The sequence below is a fragment of the Struthio camelus genome, chromosome 3 (genome assembly GCF_040807025.1).
Source record: "Struthio camelus isolate bStrCam1 chromosome 3, bStrCam1.hap1, whole genome shotgun sequence".
NCBI classification, from domain to species: domain Eukaryota; kingdom Metazoa; phylum Chordata; class Aves; order Struthioniformes; family Struthionidae; genus Struthio; species Struthio camelus.
This window is the reverse complement of record NC_090944.1, coordinates 1,462,686-1,483,102: the sequence shown is the minus strand read 5'-3', so window position 1 is coordinate 1,483,102 and position 20,417 is coordinate 1,462,686. Positions and strand designations below refer to the sequence as shown.

The 20,417-nt window shown below is 38.7% G+C and overlaps 1 protein-coding gene across 24 annotated transcripts in view; it reads left to right on the top strand.

The window, feature by feature from the left end:
* The window catches only part of DTNB (dystrobrevin beta), a 224,464-nt gene that overhangs the window by 29,224 nt on the left and 174,823 nt on the right, over positions 1–20,417 (top strand). For all 24 annotated transcript variants that reach the window (XR_011139936.1, XR_011139935.1, XM_068936647.1 and 21 more), the window contains 3 exons: positions 258–343; positions 13,028–13,182; positions 19,179–19,284. Coding sequence is in view for 22 of the 24 variants with exons in the window: in XM_068936647.1 (XP_068792748.1) it covers positions 258–343; positions 13,028–13,182; positions 19,179–19,284 (347 nt within the window). In the remaining 2 variants the exon portion in view is untranslated. The remainder of the gene's footprint in view (positions 1–257; positions 344–13,027; positions 13,183–19,178; positions 19,285–20,417) is intronic.

The following is a 20,417-nucleotide window of genomic DNA, read 5'->3' as shown; positions in this document are numbered from 1 at the left end:
AAATGCTAGTCTCTGCTCGTTCATGCAGTTTCCATAATTTCACAAGAGAACTTAATTTGTGGTTAGGCACTTGTTAACTCTTCTAATGTATTAAAAATGGTAGTTATTACTGTTTTCATGTTATATTAAATTTAAATACTTTTGGCAGACATCTTAGTAGTTAATGGCAGGCATTTATGTGTGTTCTTCCTAGTCCTTAATATTTGTGTTACTTACCATTCCATGCAGTGATTACTCACCATGTAATTTTTTCACAGTGAGGGCCATGGGAAGTTGACGGTATTTTCAGTGAAAGCTATGTTAGCGACAATGTGCGGTGGGAAAATTCTGGACAAACTTAGATGTAAGTATTGTCAAGCAAATCAAACGATTATGTGAAATACTCTGCTTGGAAAATTAGTCAGATATCTTTTATTGTACTGAGTTTTGAAAACTAACTTTTTTGCTAATTCAGCAATCTTTATACTGATGTGAAGCTTGATATGTTAAGTTTTTTGTAACGCATGCCACCTACTGGCCATAAAACATACTGAGTTTGTTACTGAGTAGGCTATACCTATATATTTGTGTATATTAAAATGCTTGGGCCCTTTTTTAATGCAGAACTCTTCTGACAGTAATTTAAATTATGTACCGCTTTTTCTGGGGATGTTGGAGGGCTTCTGTACATCTGCTTCACTTGAGACTCTCTGCATCTTCTCATTTGGTTAATTCAGCTTCTTGCTTCTAATTTTTTAATTGAATTTCTGCTCTCTGTTCCTCAGTTCTACTTACTGCTTTTCTTATTTCCGTAAACACGCTATCCATTACCTTTTATCTTTTAGTAGTAATTCTTGTGTTCTCTCTGTCTCAGTGGCAAGGCATGCTGTTGGGTTTTCTTGTTTGTTTTGTTTTTTCCTTTCCACCTTGAAAAGATGGGAAGTTAGTATTATATTACTGGCAGTGCCAGGTTTACTGTTCAGATCCTGTAATTTTAACCTCATGCTGAATTCCCTTTATGAAAGTTATTCTGTAAGAGTTTGTTTCTTCTGGTCACCATGATTGTCATTCACTCTAAATAATTCTTTAGACTTTTCTGCAGTATTAAATTATTTATTTCATTTGTTTTAAAACAATAGAAAATATTAGTGGACTGAATTAAACTACTTGATAAGTCCTGAAAAATAATTGGTAATGAGGAGTCATTGCATGAGCAAGTTACTATTAGGGTTGCACATGGTTCAGTATCACCCAGTGCTGTGTCTGTATCTCATAGTAAATTTAAAACTGCTTCTGATTAGAAATGAAGGCTGCAAGTGACTAAAGATTAGTATGTTAAATAATGAAGACAGCCATATATTACAGAGTTTATTTAAGACTTCTTAAGTGTTTTTAAAAAAAGTACACTACCTCTATAAAACAAGCAAGATCAAACACTGGGGAAAAAGATGCAGACTTTATCCACTCAATTAGATGCAAAATCCAATCCTCTTAAGAAAGATTTGAGGGGGAATCACAGAAGATGAGCAGTTCAGAATGAGTCTGAGACAGAGAGGAGTATTATTCATGTGCATAAACAGGACAACACTGAAACACTCTGAGAAAATAGTAATAAGAGTGACCTTTTAATGGAAAGGGCAATTAACCATTGGAATTAAATATTATAGGAACCAGTAAATTTTTGATGTTGTCAGACAAAGACTAGATACCATTCAGGGAATTATGCTTAGCTACAAGATATTAGTTCAAAAAGTGAATAGTAAAAACATTTTCATCTGAAGGACTGCTGATTTAATAATCCTATTTAACAGATCTCTTGGTCTTAAAAAGTAAAATCTATGTGTTTACTGTACTGTTCTCTCTTTACAGTGTCTTTTCTTCATAGTATTTGAAGCTGCCTTTATCCTTTTTCCTAATTCTATTGACTCCAGTTTCCTTTCCTTCTGTAACTCTCTTGTATAAACATTCTTGACTGGCATTCATTCAAGTTGGAGGAAATTCTTTTGATCAGTTTCAGTAAATACTGCTGTTTCTTATAGCTTTGCTATATTCTTGTTGTCCTACCTTTTATTTAATTATTCCTTAAATCTCGTCAGCTGATATTTAATTTACCTTGTAATTCTAGGACCTCTCCTACTGTATCTGCTGTCCCTGTTTTCCTGACTTTTGTTGGCACGTGCAGCATCATTTTCCAAAGAGCATATGACTTTTGTGTTTCACAAGTGCTTTGGAGAATAACACTCTCGTTTTTTAAATTTAATGTTAAAACTCATTTCCTCTTCTTGCCATTCATTCACGCTGATTTCCCACCGTTTGATATTCTCAGGCTAGTTTTTATGACAGAGTTAGTTGACCACACTTCTATGAAATCTTTTTTTTTTTTTTTGGGGGGGGGGGGGGATGGAGGAGGGTGCTGTTCTATTGGGAATAATATCTTACGAGTCAACTGAGAAAGAAAAATTTGTCTAGCCATGACTGTAACCTTAACATGACTTCCACTGCTTTGTGAGAGCTTGCCAGATTCTTCACATGCGCTATCTGATGTGGACATTCCTCTGTCCCTCCTACGCCCTTTGTCTCTGCTTAGTTAGACAGGAAGTTAAAGACTGGAACCTCCAACCTATTATTCTCTGAAATGGTCATAATGCTATGCATAGGATTAGACATTGTGGGGAGATTTTAGGAATAGAGGAAACATGTACATGAGGGAATAGCTTTCTCTAACCCAAGGCACAAGCAGGCTGTTGGTGTTTCAAACACAAGGCTATAGGAGAGTTCACATGGAAAACTGGGGGAAATTAGAAACGCATGATTCAGAATAGTAGGATCTTGTAGGATTCAAGATCAGGATTGAGGATCTTGTAGGGCTGAAGTCATAAAATCTTGATGATGAGCTCAAGTGAAAGGGGAGAAGCAGACAGAATTCGGAAGGGAAATGGTTAAGAGGAATCTGAATGGATAATCCTGTTAAACAGGGCATCAGAAATAGAAAAAGTGGACCAAATGTATATGTGTTTTTAGAAGAACAGTAGAAGTCTAAATAATAAGATGAGGGCATGAGAAATTCTAATTTAAAGCAGGAGATTGATGAAATAAGTCTTTCAGAACGTGGAGGAAGATAATCATTAGGATACTAAAATGCTAAGGTGCAAATTACATGGAAAAGACAGTGGAGATTGTGGTAGAGAGGAAGGATCTTATTTATTGAAGAAAGTTTAGAGGAAAATCAGATAAATAAGTTGCTATAAGACTGGTAGCAAAGAATGTACTCTGGACTGAAATTTCAGTCCTACATAAAGAATGTACAACATGGGGACAATGCTGTTGCCCACCTGACCAAGGTAGGAACAGTGAATGTGGTATTTTGAGAGGAACTAGGGAGGACGTAATATCAGTTATGACCCACCGGATAAGTGGCATGATGATTATCTGTTACTAAGTTAAGATCAAAGTTTTAGGTGTGACATAAAACAAAAAAAAAACTGCTTCATGGAAAAGCTGGGTTAGATAATTTACAATGCAGAAAGCAGGTATGGGGAAATGCACACAAATTTTGTTTAAAAATATTGTTGGAGGACCTCCTTGTAACAGTCAGTATAGCATGGACTTTCTATCCTTTCCTGGCAAGAGAATCTACTATGGCAGTATATGTTACAATTCCAAAAAATAACTACATAAAAATGAAGCAACTTTTTGAAAGTAACTAAAGGCCCATCTAAAAGATAAAATGTTTGCAGGAATCATAGAGACCACTTAAAGATATGATAGTAGATGGTAAGCTCACAGTTTCATCTGCCAAAAATACTATAGAAAGACTCTAAAAGCTCTTTAGAGCTTTCTAAATAAGGTCTTTAGAAACACCCTTCCTCCTCCCCCAAGAAACAACCTACCAGACCACAATAACACAACAGTTCTACTTTGGGTAAGAGAGGCTATCAGAGGTAGGAAGGCATCTATCAACCTGAAGCTCTTTTAAAACTACTGTGCAAACTACATCAGGTTAAATATAAACATAATAAGGCAGGTCAATAAATAATTTCAGGGGAAAACTGCAGAACATACGAAAAAAGAAAAACAAATACTATTTTTTCAAATATATCACAGAATCACCAAATGGCCAAGGTTGGAAGGGACCTCTGGAGATAATCTAGTGCAACCCCCCTGCTCAACCAGGGTCCTCTAGAGCACATTGCCCACGATCACATCCAAGCGGGTTTTGAATATCTCCAGCGAAGGAGACTCCACAACCTCTCTGGGCAACCTGTTCCAGTGCTCTGTCACCCTCACAGTAAAGAAGTTTTTCCTCATGTTCACATGGAACTTCCTGTGTTTCAGTTTGTGCCTGTTGCCTCTTGTCCTGTCGCTGGGCACCTCTTGACGCCCCCCCTTCAGATACTTGTCCACATTGAGGAGATCATCTCTCAGTCTTCTCTTCTCCAGGCTGAACAGGCCCAGCTCTCGCAGACTTTCTTCATAGGAGAGGTGCTCCAGTCCCTGGACCATCTTTGTAGCCCTCCGCTGGACTCTCTCCAGGAGTGCCATGTCTCTCTTGTCCTGGGGAGCCCAGAACTGGACACTGTACTCCAGGGGAGGCCTCAGCAGGGCTGAGGAGAGGGGCAGGATCACCTCCCTCCACCTGCTGGCAGCACTCTGCCTAATGCACCCCAGGATCCCATTGGCCTTCTTGGCCACAAAGGCACATTGCTGGCTCATGCTTAACCTGTTGTCCACCAGCACTCCCAGGTCCTTCTCGGAAGAGCTACTTTCCAGCAGGTCAACCCCCAGCCTGTCCTGGTGCCTGGGGTTCTTCCTGCCTAGGTGCAGGACCTTGCACTTGCCTTTCTTGAACTTCATGAGGTTCCTCTCCGCCCAGCTCTCCAGCCTGTCCAGGTCCCTCTGGATGGCAGCACAGCCTTCTGGTGTGTCAGCCACTCCCCCCAGTTTAGTATCATCAGCAAACTTGCTGAGGGTGCACTCTGTGCCTTCCTCCAGGTCATTGATGAATACATTGAACAAGACTGGGCCCAGGACTGACCCCCGGGGCACACTGCTAGCTACAGGCCTCCAACTAGACTCTGTGCCACTGACCACAGCCCTCGGAGCTCGGCCAGCCAGCCAGTTCTCCATCCCACCTCACTGTCCACTCATCCAACCCACACTTGCTGAGTTTACCTAGGAGGATGGGATGGGAGACAGTGTCCAAAGCCTTGCTGAAGTCCAGGGAGACAACATCCACTGCTCTCCCCTCCTCTCCCCAGCCAGTTATTCCATCATAGAAGGCAAGCAGACTGCTCAAGCATGATTTCCCTTTGGTGAATCCCTGCTGACCCCTCCTAACCACCTTCTTGTCCTCCAGATGCTTAGAGATGGCATGCAGGAGGAGCTGTTCCATCACCTTTCCAGGGATGGAGGGGAGGCTGACAGGCCTGTAGTTTCCTGGCTCCTCCTTCTTGCCCTTTTTGAAGACTGGCGTGACATTGGCTTTCTTCCAGTCCTCAGGCCCCTCTCCTGATCTCCAGGACCTTTCCAAGAGGATGGAGAGTGGCCTAGCGATAACATCCGCCAGCTCCCTCAGCGCTCGTGGGTGCATCGCATCGGGGCCCATGGATTTGTGGCTGTCAAGTTTGCCTAAATGATCTCGAACCCGATGCTCCTCGACCAAGGCAGAGTCTTCCTTTCTGCAGACTTTCTCTCTTGTGCCCAGTGCCTGGGATTGCCCAGGGCTGGCCTCAGCAGTAAAGGCTGAAGCAAAGGCGGCAGGCATTCAGCAACTCTGCCTTCTCCGTAGCCTTTCTTGCCAGGGCACCCGGCCCGTTCAGCAGCAGGCCCACATTTTCCCTAGCCTTCCTTCTGCTGCTGATGTATTTAAAGAAGTCTTACTTCCATGACCTTCCATAAATGAGAGCAGTGATGTGACAGTTTGCTGATGATACAAAGTAATTCAGTGTAGTAAAAGCTAAAATAGAATATGAAGAGTTGTAGAAAGATGTGACAACTATGAATAACTACACAATAAAAAGGTAGGTGAATTCACTGTGAATCTATGGAAGATGGTGCATGCTGGAGGAGTTGGAATATAATCCTAATTTTATGCACACCCAGGTTAGCTTAAGAAGTGATTGTTATTACTCAGATAAATGATCTTGGAGTTACAGTTCTGTGAAATCGTTGGCTAGATGTATAGCAACGGCCAATAAAGTAAATAAAATGTTACAAATTTTGGGAAGTACATGCAGAACAAAATAGCGAACATTATTGAGGCATTGTGTGCATCTATGATATGTCTGTGCTTTGAATGATGAGTGCTGCTGTGGTATGCATCGCTGTACCTTTTCCAGTTCTGCTATATCCTTTCTGAGAAGAACCAGAAAGATCATCAAAGGTATGAAAAGCTTTTTGTGTAAGGGACCACTAGATAGAGCAGTAGTTCTCAACCCAGAAAGAAAAATGAATGCTCATGCAGTCATGAACATCATGTTAGTAGTGAATAGAGAACAACTGTTCTTTTCGCCTTCCGATACAAGAACTAAACTAACTTTCAGCATCAGCTGAAACGAGCATGTGGTGGATTCAGAGAACAGGCAACAATGTTTCTTTAAGCCATTAAACTTTGCCAAAGTATGTTGTCCATACCAAACTCTTCGCGTCCAATCACTACTTGAACTAATTTCATTGAAGGCAACTCCATCAAGGCTTACTAAATACAAACTCCCTGTTCAGTGAGTGGAAGAGTTTTCTGGGGAATGTGCTTGCCTTAGCCATCTGCTACTGGGATAAACAGGCTTTTGGTTTGATCTTCATAAGGTGTTATTATATTCTTTATTTCTTCTTCTGTTCATTACAAATACACAATTTTATTTTTGCCTTTCCTGTCTTTCCCACCTGTGTCTCTGGTTGCTGATCCATTTCATCATTGAACTACTTCTGTTTCTAATTTACTCCTGTTCTCGTGAGTTCCCCCTGTACCACCTGCACTCTTTTGCAAGCAATCTGTAAGTTCAGACTTGGTTGGAACATCAGGCTTTCTGGAAATCCAGAAGTTTGTATGTTTGTGGATTTTTGTTTTTTGTTTTGTTTTTTTTAGCTTAATTTATATGGGTGATAGTAACTTAGTCTCTATGCTTGCATAGGTACAAGCTGTTTCTGAATTCTGAAAATGTGAACAAATGGAGGATTTTTCATTCCATACAGTGTCTGAAAGTACATGTGAAATGAGAGTTGTTCAGTGATATCCATTTGTTCTCAGTGGAAAAGACTTATTTCCTGTGACATGATATTCCTTGGGTAAAGGTTACTTTAACTCCTAACTGCACACCATGTAAACTCAGCCTGTCACTACAGACTTTAGTTATAACTTTTATCATAGCATTTTAAGCCTAAGAAATGCCGTACAAAAATGCTGAATTTGGTGGAGTGGATGACTTCATTTTGGCATTCAGATAGATTTGTTGTGAAGTAATTAATGTCTCCTTCCTTGTTAATTCTGCGAGTAAATTGCAAACAGACTTGGTTTCAAATAAATCAAGATTCTACCTTGCTAATTCGGAGTGCTGTCCAATTTCTCTGATGATTAGCTCTACTTGTACAGTGCTCCTTGGCTTCCTCTGCTCGCTAACTCCTTTTTTCTCTCGCTATCTGGCTCTGGTAAGACTTGATGTAATAATGTATGCTCAATATTAGGTTTAACATCAATAAAGGCCTTGAAAGTTAATCTGCTATAGATGAATAAGCCTGGCTGTGGGTTTTTGGTTTGGTGGAGTGGAGGACTTGAGTTTTATGGGCTTTTTTTTCTTTGCTTTTTTTTTTTTTTTCTTTTGAGGAGTGGGAGTAAAGAGGGAGTTGTTAGTTTTGATCTTAATCAGTGGTTCAAAATAATATGTGTTTTGTTGTGGTATTGTATCTATTCAAATGGAACAAGCTCCGTGTATGCTTTTTATACAGACCTTTTTATATGTCATTTGTCCATAACCTAAATTTTAGGAGTCGTTAGATCTGATAGAGGTAAGGCTGCTGCAACTCCATATGCCCAGGTCCACCAGTGGCGAGGCTGGGCATGTATTCCCAGTAGGCATGTTTACACAGGCGCACACACAACCAGCCAACAGATCAACACAGACAGAGAATACTCATGCAAGCACAAACAGTACTAGGTGGCCTCATCCAGTTCCCCATGCTGGCTGTTGAGCTGTAACATCCCAGGTTGGATACAAGAATATTAGGTGATACGAAAGTCAGAAGCCTTGCTAAAATTGAAGTGAATGACATCCACAGATTCAGTGGATTTTATCATGGTTCGGATTTGATCACAGAAGGCAATCAAGCTGGGCAGGTGGGATTCACGCTTTTGTGGATTCACTGTGGCTGCTCCCAGTCACCTTCTCCTGTGTTTGCCCAGAAATGTGTTTGAACAGGACTTGCTCCATGATTTTCTGAGGAACTGCAGTGAGACTGGCTGGCCTGTATTTCCTTGGATTGTCATTATGTTGGTATTATGTATTTTGAGTTAAGACCAGAAAAACTGCTGCACACTCTTCCCCCCCTACAGAAGTGTAGCCAAGCTAGCTTATCTATATTAAATTGACTTTTTCTGGGCTTTTACTGATAAGCAATCTAGTGTTTAGCAAATGCGATATGGATTCTTAGGGTTAAATTTGACAACATCATAAGAATTGGATACACCCAGGGCAGTTACCCTTTTTGTTGTGTTTTTAACTTATTTGGGGAAATGATTGAGCCTTCAGCTGAAACTCTGCAAAGCATCAGGCAGATGCCTTGAATGGAAAAAGTAGAACAGTTAATTTTGGCAAAGTTATAAGCAAATGAAAAGAATCTCAAGGGAAGTGTTGGGCAATTTTATCAGTAGCTGGTATTACAAACTCCATTTATAATGTAAAAGTTCTGCTACAGATATTTAGAGAGAGGAAATCTTAAAATGCACAAGCACCATTTTATTTTGGCTTTTTTTGGAATGGGGCAGTGGTTTTTATAGTTCTGACTCTTCTTCCTTGATTTAAAAAAAAAAAAAAGAAGAAGAAGAAGAATGTTTATAATGTAGTAGCATTGAACTGGAATTTTATATGAGAATTGAATTATAATACTATGTCATCAGGAAATTTTATTAGCTCATGCCAATTGCTCTCACAGCACCGTTTAAACAACAGTTTACTAGTTTGACCCTAAGGTAGGGTCTCACTGAAATTACGTTGTAAGCTGTTCTTTAGTTTGAGGGGTTTTTTTCCTTTTTTTTATGCTGCCCTCCAAAAGGGGACATCACTGTATAATTATCTTACTAATCTCCATCTTCTCCAATTTCACTAGTAATTTCTCATGTGGAAATTTCCCGCAAGGATGATTCAACTTCACTCTTGACTTAAAAAAGCATTTTTCTTATGACAGCAAGACATAGGTTGGTGTTCTTTAATTTACCCTTGATATATCCTGTGCTATTTTATCTCATTTTCTGTTCATTTTCATAGCTTTAATTGCTTTCTCCTTAAAATCTTTTTCTTTTAACCCTTGCATACTGTTCAGTTCAGATTAATAGACCCTATTTACCCAGATCATTTCTGTCCTTTTTTTTAAATACAAGTACTGTCCTGCTCCAATCTTGTTACAGCAATCTCACCTTAATAGATTTGTGACTAGGTCTTCATTTTTTGTGCATGTGCCAGTTTTGGAGTGAATCTTGAACGGATAAGGATTCTTCAGGTTTGTTTCTCTATTTAGTTTTAGTTATTTCCCTGGTTTCCATTTGTATCCATTACTGAACCTGTCTTTGCTTCCACATTCAATTTTCAGGTTAAATTTGACTTTTGTGCCTGACTTAAATTCTCTTCTCTAAGATACAGCATTCTTTAATATTCCACTCAACCCCCATTTCTCACTGGATGTTTTTTTTTCCTTATTGCTAGTATGACTTATAATATTATTCAGTCAGCAAGGTCTTCAGGCCTTCCTTTCAATTTTATCCGTTTATCCTGTGATACAAATTCCAGATAGTTTCAGCACCAGTAACTTACACATTCTAGACTTCTTCATGAGCTGTTTCACTCAGGAAATTTAAATCATTTCTCTAATTTACTGGAAATATGCCATTTTGAAATAGTATCTTTTTTACAGACATAGTTTTGATCGCTTAAATTAACTTTATTTTCTTTCAACACTTCCTCTATATAAAGTTTAATTATTTATGATGTCTTAAATAACAGAATTCTTTACTGAACAGCCACTGAATCATCTCTGAGGAATATTTTAGTTCTCACTAATGTTAGTGGTGTTATTAGAGAAATCTTTCTTCATAGCGTAATTTGACACTGTAGGTGTATCAGAGACCCAGCTTTACTGTATGAGAACTCTTTCCCAAAGAGATTTTTTTGATCCCAAGACATTTATTTTATTTGTACACAGCTTTTCTAACATTTCATACACTGACATCACTGTCCTTTAATAGCATCTAACCATCTTTTCCTGTATTTTTATTTTCCTGAACATAACTCGAAGCTGGGTATTAAAGGATGTTATGATCTCTATTCTTCAGTGTTCAATTGGAAGTCATTCCGTTAAGAAATTCTTTCTGTGTAATTTATTTAAGGTAATTTGAAAACTGGCTATATGAGGAAGTCAGCTGCTAGACTCAAGGGATTTATATTTAGGGGAGGAGAAGGTGAGGGAGCGAGAGAGACAGTGAGAACAAGCCAAGGGTAAGGGAGCGATAAACTTCTTTGCTGTGATAAAATGACAGCTAGAAGAGTATGCTGAGTGCTCCATTTTAGGTCTCTCCATTATTTTTACAGCAGGTAGCAGTGAATTTAGGAAAAAACATTTTCATGTTGAGGTGGCTAGACAATAAGATTCTGGTTGAAGGAAATTTCAGTCAGGTATCTGTAACCGATTACCCCAGTGACAGGAAGAGAGGTGGTGGGCACAAGCTGAAATACAGGGAATTCCACGTGGTTCTTCTATCATCCTGTAACTTAGCTGTTCAGCTGTCTTCCGCACTATGTCCAGGGTCATCTATAGCAAGTCAGTTCTCATTCTTACAACACAAATTTAAAAAAAAAGTCTCAAATCAAGGCCAGCAAAACATTTTTTTGTCCTAGTTAAGACATAGATCAAGCAGGAGAGTACCGTTAATTTTTTGGCTTAGTGCTTTAAGATGGTCAAGATATATCTCAGGTTTATCAAAGATGCCCACTTTTAATTTGCACAACAGGCATTGTTGCAGGCGCTTTCAATCTGTCAGTCTGATACCTGGGAACTGTTTGTCTAATTAGAGCAGCCATTACTTAAGTAAAGATTGCTAGTAGCATCCAAACGCTGAATGAGGCGACTGCACATGTTCTCCAGGCGTGTGAAATTGGATTCTTTTGGTCCTCAGTGCCAGCTGGGCATGTGTTTGCACTGGATACTTCATGTCCTGCCTTTCCACTTGAGAACATCAAGGCTCAGGCGTCCTGGGTATTTTTGTTTGTATGGGTCCAGATGGTATAGGACTCTACACTGACAGGGAGTTAACACAGGGTGGAATACAGATGATGACATCTCAAAAAATCATAGTTACTGTTCCTTCCCTGAAACTCTTTTTTTACAGATAAAAAGCCCTTTACTAGCTTAATAGGTGAGGATCTCTCGAGCTTTTTCATGTGTATAATGATATGGTTTCAGATAAACCTGTGCTGTACAATAGCTTGCACAAAATAGATTGGAAAGTGATAGGTTCATTTTGGAACTTAAATGTTCTTAATGTATTAACTTTTAATTGGTGGTTTTACCATATGGAGAATAATTGAGAATTTCTGTTACGTTTTAAAACTGAAAATAAAAATCCCCCCTTTAAATTTACTGTGGGGAGAAATATGCAGCTTTGTAAGAAAAAGCAGCATCTCTACTAATAGCTGTCATATCTGCTACAAGGAGTTGGTGAGTGATGAGATCTGGGTCAGTGAAGAAGTGTTAGGATGAGTGAGAGGACTGTGTTTGGCTAAAACGTTTCCTGGCGTGGGAGGCATAAAAGGCATGGGAGCCGGGAGCTTTGGGTTGGGATTTGGAGGAATTTGAACTCTATGATGTAAGGGAATATAGGGACTCCAGAGCAGGAGGCTCGGGAGACCTCTTGCCATCCACTTGCCTATAGCTAGGCCCATGGCATGGGAGTGAAAATACTTGCAAAACTGCTGCAGTCCTGCCTACAGGCATGCAGATGGGAAGAAGCCTTGTGAAGTCCCTCCTAATCTGGAGAGCCTCCCTGCCACCACCTGAGACCCTCCCCATCCCCCTTTGTGTATATGCCGGAACTGCTGAGTATCTTGCCCCGTTCTCCTTTTGGTTTCAGAAATATATTTAGCCCTACATAGCTGATTTACAGGCATACCTCTTCTCGTAATAAACATACACCTTGTGTAGGGACAAAAATTCCTTTTCCAGCTCTTCACTGTGCACAGCATCTCTGATATAAAATGAAATTGGACTTCCTTCTCCCCATCCACTCACCTGCACGGCTTATGCGTAGCAGCCTCAGAGACGTTGGTTGTTGCACCCCCAGTTTCTGGCTAGTGTACTTACTTCTGCTGTTCTCTTCTACTGCTTTGTTACTTGAATTCAACATGGCAATTCTGATGCTCTTCAGTGCGAAGAGTTTTGCTGGTTTTAACTTTGTGATTCTTGCAACTTTTTTTTTAAAAGCTTCTCAAAGTAGTTTTGGGTAGTTTTATTTTTAAGGAGTAAACATTAAGATACAATGATGTTTTGTAACTATGATCTTTTATAATGCCTCATAGCTTCTGCTTCCTTGCTGTTATAATAATACAGTGGAAGAAACTTTTCTCAAGGATGGGTGAGATGGGATAGATGAAACAGGAAAACTTATATTATAGCATGTTCAGATGTGTTCACTTACATATTTTGTCCTGAGAGCAAGTAATAAGAAACTGTGTTCAGAATAAAAAGAAGTAGAAATAACTGGAGGTTTAAATGGGTTGAAATTATTATTTTTTTCTTTTTTTATATTAAACATGTTTTTACTCTAGGGTTTTGTTATGTTTTCTTACAGATATTTTCTCCCAAATATCAGATTCAAATGGACTAATGATATTTACAAAATTTGATCAGTTTTTGAAAGAAGTTCTAAAACTTCCAACAGCTGTTTTTGAAGGGCCTTCTTTCGGATACACAGAACACTCAGTACGGACGTGTTTCCCACAACAAGTAAGAGTTAACAAAACAGGACTTTTGTATTGCTTGTTAATCTACTGCTCTCTTGAAAAGTCCACTGGATTCTTTGGTTACAGTTTGTATGGGGTTTCGAGGGCTTTTGGGGGGAGTAATGTACAGTATTTAAGCAATTTTAAAGAAAATCTGAGTAGTTAAAGATATTACATCTAGGCCTTAGGCAGTTAAACTAAAATTGTGCCAAATCCTTTATGTTCTCTTTAACAGGACACTACTTTTTACCTATCAGAAGACTAGTAAGGAGAAAGCATTCTTTTTCTGAAACATGAAACACAGCAATTTTTACCATTCTTCCCTAATCTATTAATCTTTCTCGATTGTGTTGAGAGTGTTAGCTTCAACGAATCAACTGCTACCTGATTGAGTCTGCGCAAAATAAATACACTGTCGATGCATAGTTTGTTTTTAAAATCAATTTAACTGTTGGGCTTATTGGTATGACTATTTTTTCCAAAATAGCTCCATGTCAAGTAATTTTTGGAGTAGATGAAGTAATACTGGTCTTAAAAGGACTTTTAAAGAACTTTAATGTTTATATTTCTCCATACAGTTTAGATGTAAGATTATCTAGGTTCATGTTTACAGTTGGTTTAAGGCTTATTTACGCTATCTTACAGTATCTCAAATTAAATAAATACTTGAAAAAATTAAATTACAACTAAACTTAAACATGTTGATTTTGGTCATGATTATGTTCTGGAAGAAATATTTCTAAAGTGCTTAGAGTTAGAATTTATAGTCACTTTTGCTAAAATGAAATTTTTAATTTCAACTAATTAGCAATTTGTACATCTGAATTGCAACACAATAGGAAACAGCCTCTGATTTAGGAAATTGTGAGGGCTCCAGCTCATCTGAGTTACTGAGGATAGAGATTTGTCTCACTGATAGTGTAATTAATACATAATTTTTTGATACCAGTACTGGTTGATGTGTTTGTAAGCCATCACTTGTTCCCACCAACATGCCACCCTTTTTGTTGTGTCAGCGCAAGCTGTTCCTGCACGTGGGGAAACTGATCTGGTCAAACCAAATTTCACTCAAGCGGCACTGTTATTGAATGTCAAACCACAGCCTAACTTTACAGCTATAAAAGTCAGATATTAAGCTATACACGCTCTTTCCACTGTCTGTAAAGAGAGACTAAATGAGTCCCAGCCAGGGATGATTCTTATTAATTTGTTTTGAAGCCTACACTTGGATGAGATGACTCACCATCTGGAATCTACCATTTCTTGGTTATGCGTAGAGAGAGGCTAGTGTAGCTAGACTGACTTTGACGAGTGACTGATATTTCTAAGATACTTGATGCAAGTCTCATCATGGTTGCCAGCTGAGATGTAGTAACTGTCCATTTGCACATGCCTTGCCTGCAGCATGTCTTAGCACTCTTTATAGCTCTAGCTTCCACGAACAAGAAGGATAATTCATCTGCATGTTGGTTGCCTTTTAGAAATGTCTTTGCTCTAATTCTATTCAGCAAAACAAAACCCCTAGAGTAAGGCTTTGTTTGCAAAGAGTGTTAATGTTTTTTATTAGTCCAGTTATAGAGTGTGCCCCAAAACAAATCTCTTCCATTTGTACGAAAAGAGGGAAACAGACTGGTCTTGGGAAGCGCATGGGTAACCTATCTTGAACATAATTCCGTTTTCTTATGCTTCCCAAGTCTATTATGCCTCCCAGGCTTGAAAATAAAGCTTTCCAGAGGTGCTTCTCTGATGTTCTACTGTAACAGCCTATCACTTTGCCCAAATTCTCTCCAGATGACATTGGTAAAGCCATTGGATTTCCAGGTCAACTAGAGTGCTCTAGCCACATCCATGCTCCTGAATTCTCTTAGTTCCTGAAATAGGGTGGTTAAATCCAAGCTGTTTATTAAGAATGGTTCCTAGCCCACATTAACTCCTGATCTGGATGCCAGAATCATTTGGGAGAGTGGCTGGTTAAACCAGTGACAGGTTTAATAATGTAAAAGCAACATGATTAAGTTCCAGTGCCAGGAACATTCCCTGGTGCTGTCTAAATTACCATGAGACAAAGCCAGCAGTGGTTCATGGGTCTTCATGGAGGTCCTGGTTCCAGGAGCTGCTTCTGTGAGGTGCAATATGCTAATGATTTATTGCTATCTGTGTTGTCAAGGGGCAGATGGGCAAAGAAATGCTGGTGATTATATGGTGCATGTATGCACCGTTCTGTTTGATTTCTTGGGTCTCAGGTGGAATAATTCAGACTGCTGCCCATGCAAAACAGAGTTCACTGGGATACTTTGGATGAGACCTGCATTCTTTGTGATGGTTTCCCCATGGATGAAGAGCTCCCAGTCATAACTTAGTATACTAGGTCAAGTGGCTGCTTTCACAGATGTGAGAGATCATGTCATACTTTGCCTAAAAATTCTGTTCACATGGCTACAGTCTAGCTGTCATAGAAATGTCATGTCATCATGACATTCCTTGCCTTAGAATCTGTCTTTATTTATGCCACAGCCTATCTTGTCATTGCAGAGGAGTGTCCATTTTTATGTGCTTTCCAGAGCATTTTAATAGCCGTTTTTCTATTGGGCTGAGAAGTTCACTTCAGAGACTTGGGAGCCCAAGGAGCTTGGCCTCTCTAGAGGTCAAATTGCATGTTAGTGTGTTGAAACTCAGCTGCACAAACTACACAAATAGGCCTAGATAGGCCTTGACTTGTACATACCTTGCTTGCCTACTTTGCTAAAGTATTGACTGACTCAGGCCTTTTGGAGCTGACGGCTTATAACTGAACTCGTTGTACAAGATTAAAAATGCCAACAGTGTCAGGAGTGTGATCAAGATGTGCAGTCTTGTTAAAAGTGAATAGTAGAGATAAGATACGTCTGTTAAGCACAGGATGGTCTTGTGTGTAAGGATGGTATAGGCACACGTTGATAGAGTTGCAGATTAAGCACAAGATGCAGCACAATTAGATACAGATGAGGTCTAATACACAGCTGTTTAGATTGCTGTAACTTGCTTTGATCACTCTAAAGGAGAGTTAGATACCACATATCTTTGTGATATGTGATATCTTTGGCTCAGGGGATGTGGTTTTGTGCTGGGATCTTGGGGAAATGTATGTATTAGTATCTTGTTGGAACAATCATGTTGGCATTGTGACAATAAACCTGGCTGAGTTTTTGCCATTGAAGCAAGCCTGTGATACTCCTTTTAAGATAAGAATAGCACTGGAATATTCTGTCATTGTACCCACCTGCGAGAAGATCTGAGACTACACATCTGTTAAGATGAGTAGGTATGCTAACAGCAATTGGTAACAACAGTTATTACAATAGGACAGACAGCAGGCAATTACAGGAAAAAAAAAAAACTATGCAGGAAGGCTTTTTTTCTGTTGGGAAACATTTGACCCTGAAGACTGCTTTCACATTGACCCATTTTTAATTTATGTTCTTGGGGTTTGGAAATTGCTACCAGATTATTCAAGTGTTGCTACATCATAAATGGAGACTGAGTGATGTATCTGTGGTTGCTCCATGGTTGGGTTCTGAACCAGTAGGAAATGTTAGACCTTCTGCTCCAGAAAAAGGTTTTATCTAGGCTCCTTCTCTGATGTGTTCCTAATTCGCAGGAGGAGGAGGAGGTTGCTATTTGCTTTCCTGTCAGTTCTGCCATTACCAAGAATGCTAATGCCCACAGAGACAGAATGCAGCAGTGATAATGCTGCATGATTCTGTTTGGTCAGTTGTTTTCAAAATGTCCTACCTGTATTGGAGGAAATACCCAAAGCCTGTATTCTTCTCATCATCTACATGGAAGTCATGCTACTCTATACACAGTCTTTGACAACTCATAAGGTTTCATGGTTCTCACTGCTTAAAGCAACCTTTTTTTCTTTGAGGAACATCCTTGTCTATAGCAGAAAGAAGCTTTCTAGTTAGGTTTAGGTTCTTCTGCCATTGTACCCCTTACATGTCACTGTCTTATGGATCCTTAGTTTCATCTCTGGAAAACATGTCTCTGTGAGCAGCATTTATTTTTTTGGAGTAACCTAAGATTGGAAAGGCTGTGTGTGTTGTCCCTCTGAGATAGATTCTTTGCCTTTTTAACCAAGGAACAGCATATATACACACATGATGTGAATGGATATCTGCACAACATATCTTGAAGGGCTGTGGTTTCTGGTAAATAACCTTTTCTCTTCCTGTCAACTAAACCAGAAACTTGTCTACGTTTTCCACACTCTTGTTCTGAATGGCATATCAAAAATAAAGTGCTTCCAGTCCCTGCTGGTCAGGTGCAGTTACTGCAATATGCCCTTCTTAGCTTTGACAAGGATTACAGATAGAAAATCTTTCATATGCTGTTTATGTGAAACAGTATGAGAGGTGAAAGCGAAGTCAAAATCAGAAACCTTGGAGGTATATTGATGAAGTTGTCCAATACTTCTACAGGTAAGCAGTTACGGAATTGTGATAACATTTGAAACACACCATCTACACACCAATTACAGACAATGATGCCACTCATTTTCTCCCCATCAGAAGGTTTGTTTCAGCATATTTGGAGTGCTTCATGGCCTTACCGAGCTGTGAATTTGTTAAAAGATTTTGGATGTCTTCACCTCTGAAAGGAGAGGAAGAGAGGTTGATTGCGTCTTATCATCAATAGCCCAGTAGATGACTTAGCTTTAGAGGAGGAAGGAAGGCTAGGATACCAGGCAATATCAAGACATTCATTCTTTTCCAAGTGGTGTGTCTGATGTCATATCCGGCAAAGGAAATTCTTGAACTCGCCTGTACCAGCAGTAGGTAGCTTAGTTATTCAGAAAAAGGTTTTAATTTATTAAATAGGGGGACTAGAACAAGGACACCTTACAGAAGATGAAAATAAGATTAAATATTTCTAAAAATTTTCCTTATATGGTAACTAGCATAGATAATTGTAATTCTGTATTTTCTCTCCAGGATAGTTAGCTGCAGAGGCGGTAGATGTATACATTTGTCACTAATCACAAAAATATCGATACTTTAAATATAAACTTTCTCCTTACCAAAAAGTACTTAATTTGTGGCATGATAGTTGCAAGTGAAAGCTACAGTTAATTTCACAGCTGCTAGAAAACCAGACTGGCTTTTCCTCCAGTTCTGTTTCCCTTCCCTTTTATGGATGCTTTTTGAAGTAACCCTGTCAAGTGCAAAGGTGAGAAAAAGTGCTATGTGACCAGCTGGTTTTCTGCCTCTGAGAAATTCCTAGTTATCTAGTTTATCGTATGAAAAAGCCAAAATAGTCTTTCTTTGTATCCATAATGTTCTTAGCTATTTTTCTTACCAGTTATCCCCATCTGTTTATATTCCCAGGAGAAACTTTTTTCATGCTCATCTGAATCTGAAACTTTAGAAAAAGTTACTCTTAAAAAGCCCTGTTGCTGACTTCCTTCCCCTAGTGATTTCATTTCAATTTCGTTTTTATTGTCTATTTTAAAAATATTAGCCAAGTTCTCCCCTTGTCTCTTGCTTTTCTGATTTTATCTTCTTAAAAAATTAATTTTCTGCTTAGATCATATGTAAATATTAGTTGTAATTACTCTTTTTAATGTATGTGTCTACTTTTTTCAATACTGCCTGTATGTTTGAAATACCATTTTCTACACTGCTAAATAAATTCTTCTCGCACTTCTTGTATCCCTCTTCAAAATAGGATTATTTAACTGCAATTCAGAAATTACTGATTGACTAGCCCTTCGTTTTCTGGAATTTTCTATTCACTTATTTATCATTTATTTTGTATGATTATACTGTGACTATACTAATACCTTCTCTCTAATTTGAAACTCTCTGAGCCAAAGAAATTATGATTTTTATCTGTTGTTTACAACATACAGTATATTATTGGTACACAGAAGCTGAATCATAGAGAGACTTTAAGATAAGTTTTGGTATATAAAAATGAGACTTTTCATATAATTAAGTTGCATTTCTTTTTTCTTTGCAGAAAAAGATCATGCTAAACATGTTCTTAGACACACTGATGGCTGACCCACCTCCTCAGTGCCTTGTGTGGCTGCCTCTCCTGCACAGACTTGCCCATGTTGAAAATGGTAAATGGAATATTTTGTTGTTTGAAACATCGGGTCAGAACAGAGTTTCTGTTCAACTTATGTAAATACACTGTCCCTTCTCCTATTACTAAGTACTTAATGCCTTCATTGTTCCCACTGTAACAGTCTTAGTCCCAGAGCGTTTAGGTCCAGAGTTTAGGTGAGTGACAGGAGCTCTGCATTTCTAGACAGAAGACTGATTATGTATGAAATCATCAGCAATAGAGCAGAGCAAGATTAGTTAATAGTATTTTTTTTTTTTTAAAGTTAGAGTTCTAATGTCCCTTGTAGTGAAAGAGGAAAAGAGAAACGGCAGGAGAAAGATATTCTCTAAATGTCCATGTTTATTCTACAACTTTTTAAAAAACCTTTCACTTGAGCTATACTTTAACATGCTCTTTCAGGTGTTAACTCCTAAAGATTTTGATACCCATCCAAATGTACTTCTTGAGCAGCATTTGAGTACACAATTCACCTCCGTATATTTCAATATGGGAGGTAAATGCTGAACTCCTTCACTTTTAGACCTTTTCTTAGCTAGAAATTCCTCATTGTACTGCCTGTAGAAAGCATTTAAGGAGCAATAAGTGCTGGAAAACTGAAGATTAGGAGAGGAATAAATGCAATACTTCATCATAAGGTATCGGAATCTGGTTTTATTTTAATGTTGCAAAAATGTTAGTCCTTTTGAGGCTGTGAGAAAATTCCCCTCATGAAAGAGAAATCTGGCTAAAGAGGACTTTATCGAACTTGGGGAAACTGAACGTTTTCCTGTAGAAGAACGTTCTCCTTCTTGTGCAGATATATCAAAAATATTTATTATTTTTAGTGAATAGGTAGCTTGTTTAATTTATTGTGCAGTTGCACACAGTATCTGTGTGTGGTATTTTCTATGTGGTTTCTAGAAAAGAAACTCCTCTTTTTTTTCTTTTACACCCACAAGCTAAACTTCATCTTCTGTTTCCTTCCCCGCAGACTAAAATCATGTTATCATCCTTAAAAATCCTTAGCCCTACTAGTTATCACCTCTTTTTCAGCTTAATGAATTTATAGACATCTCAAGGTGTATAAACTTCCTCTTTTTACCACACAGGGAGATAAAATCTAGGCTCTAGTTCTTGCCTAGCTGTTTA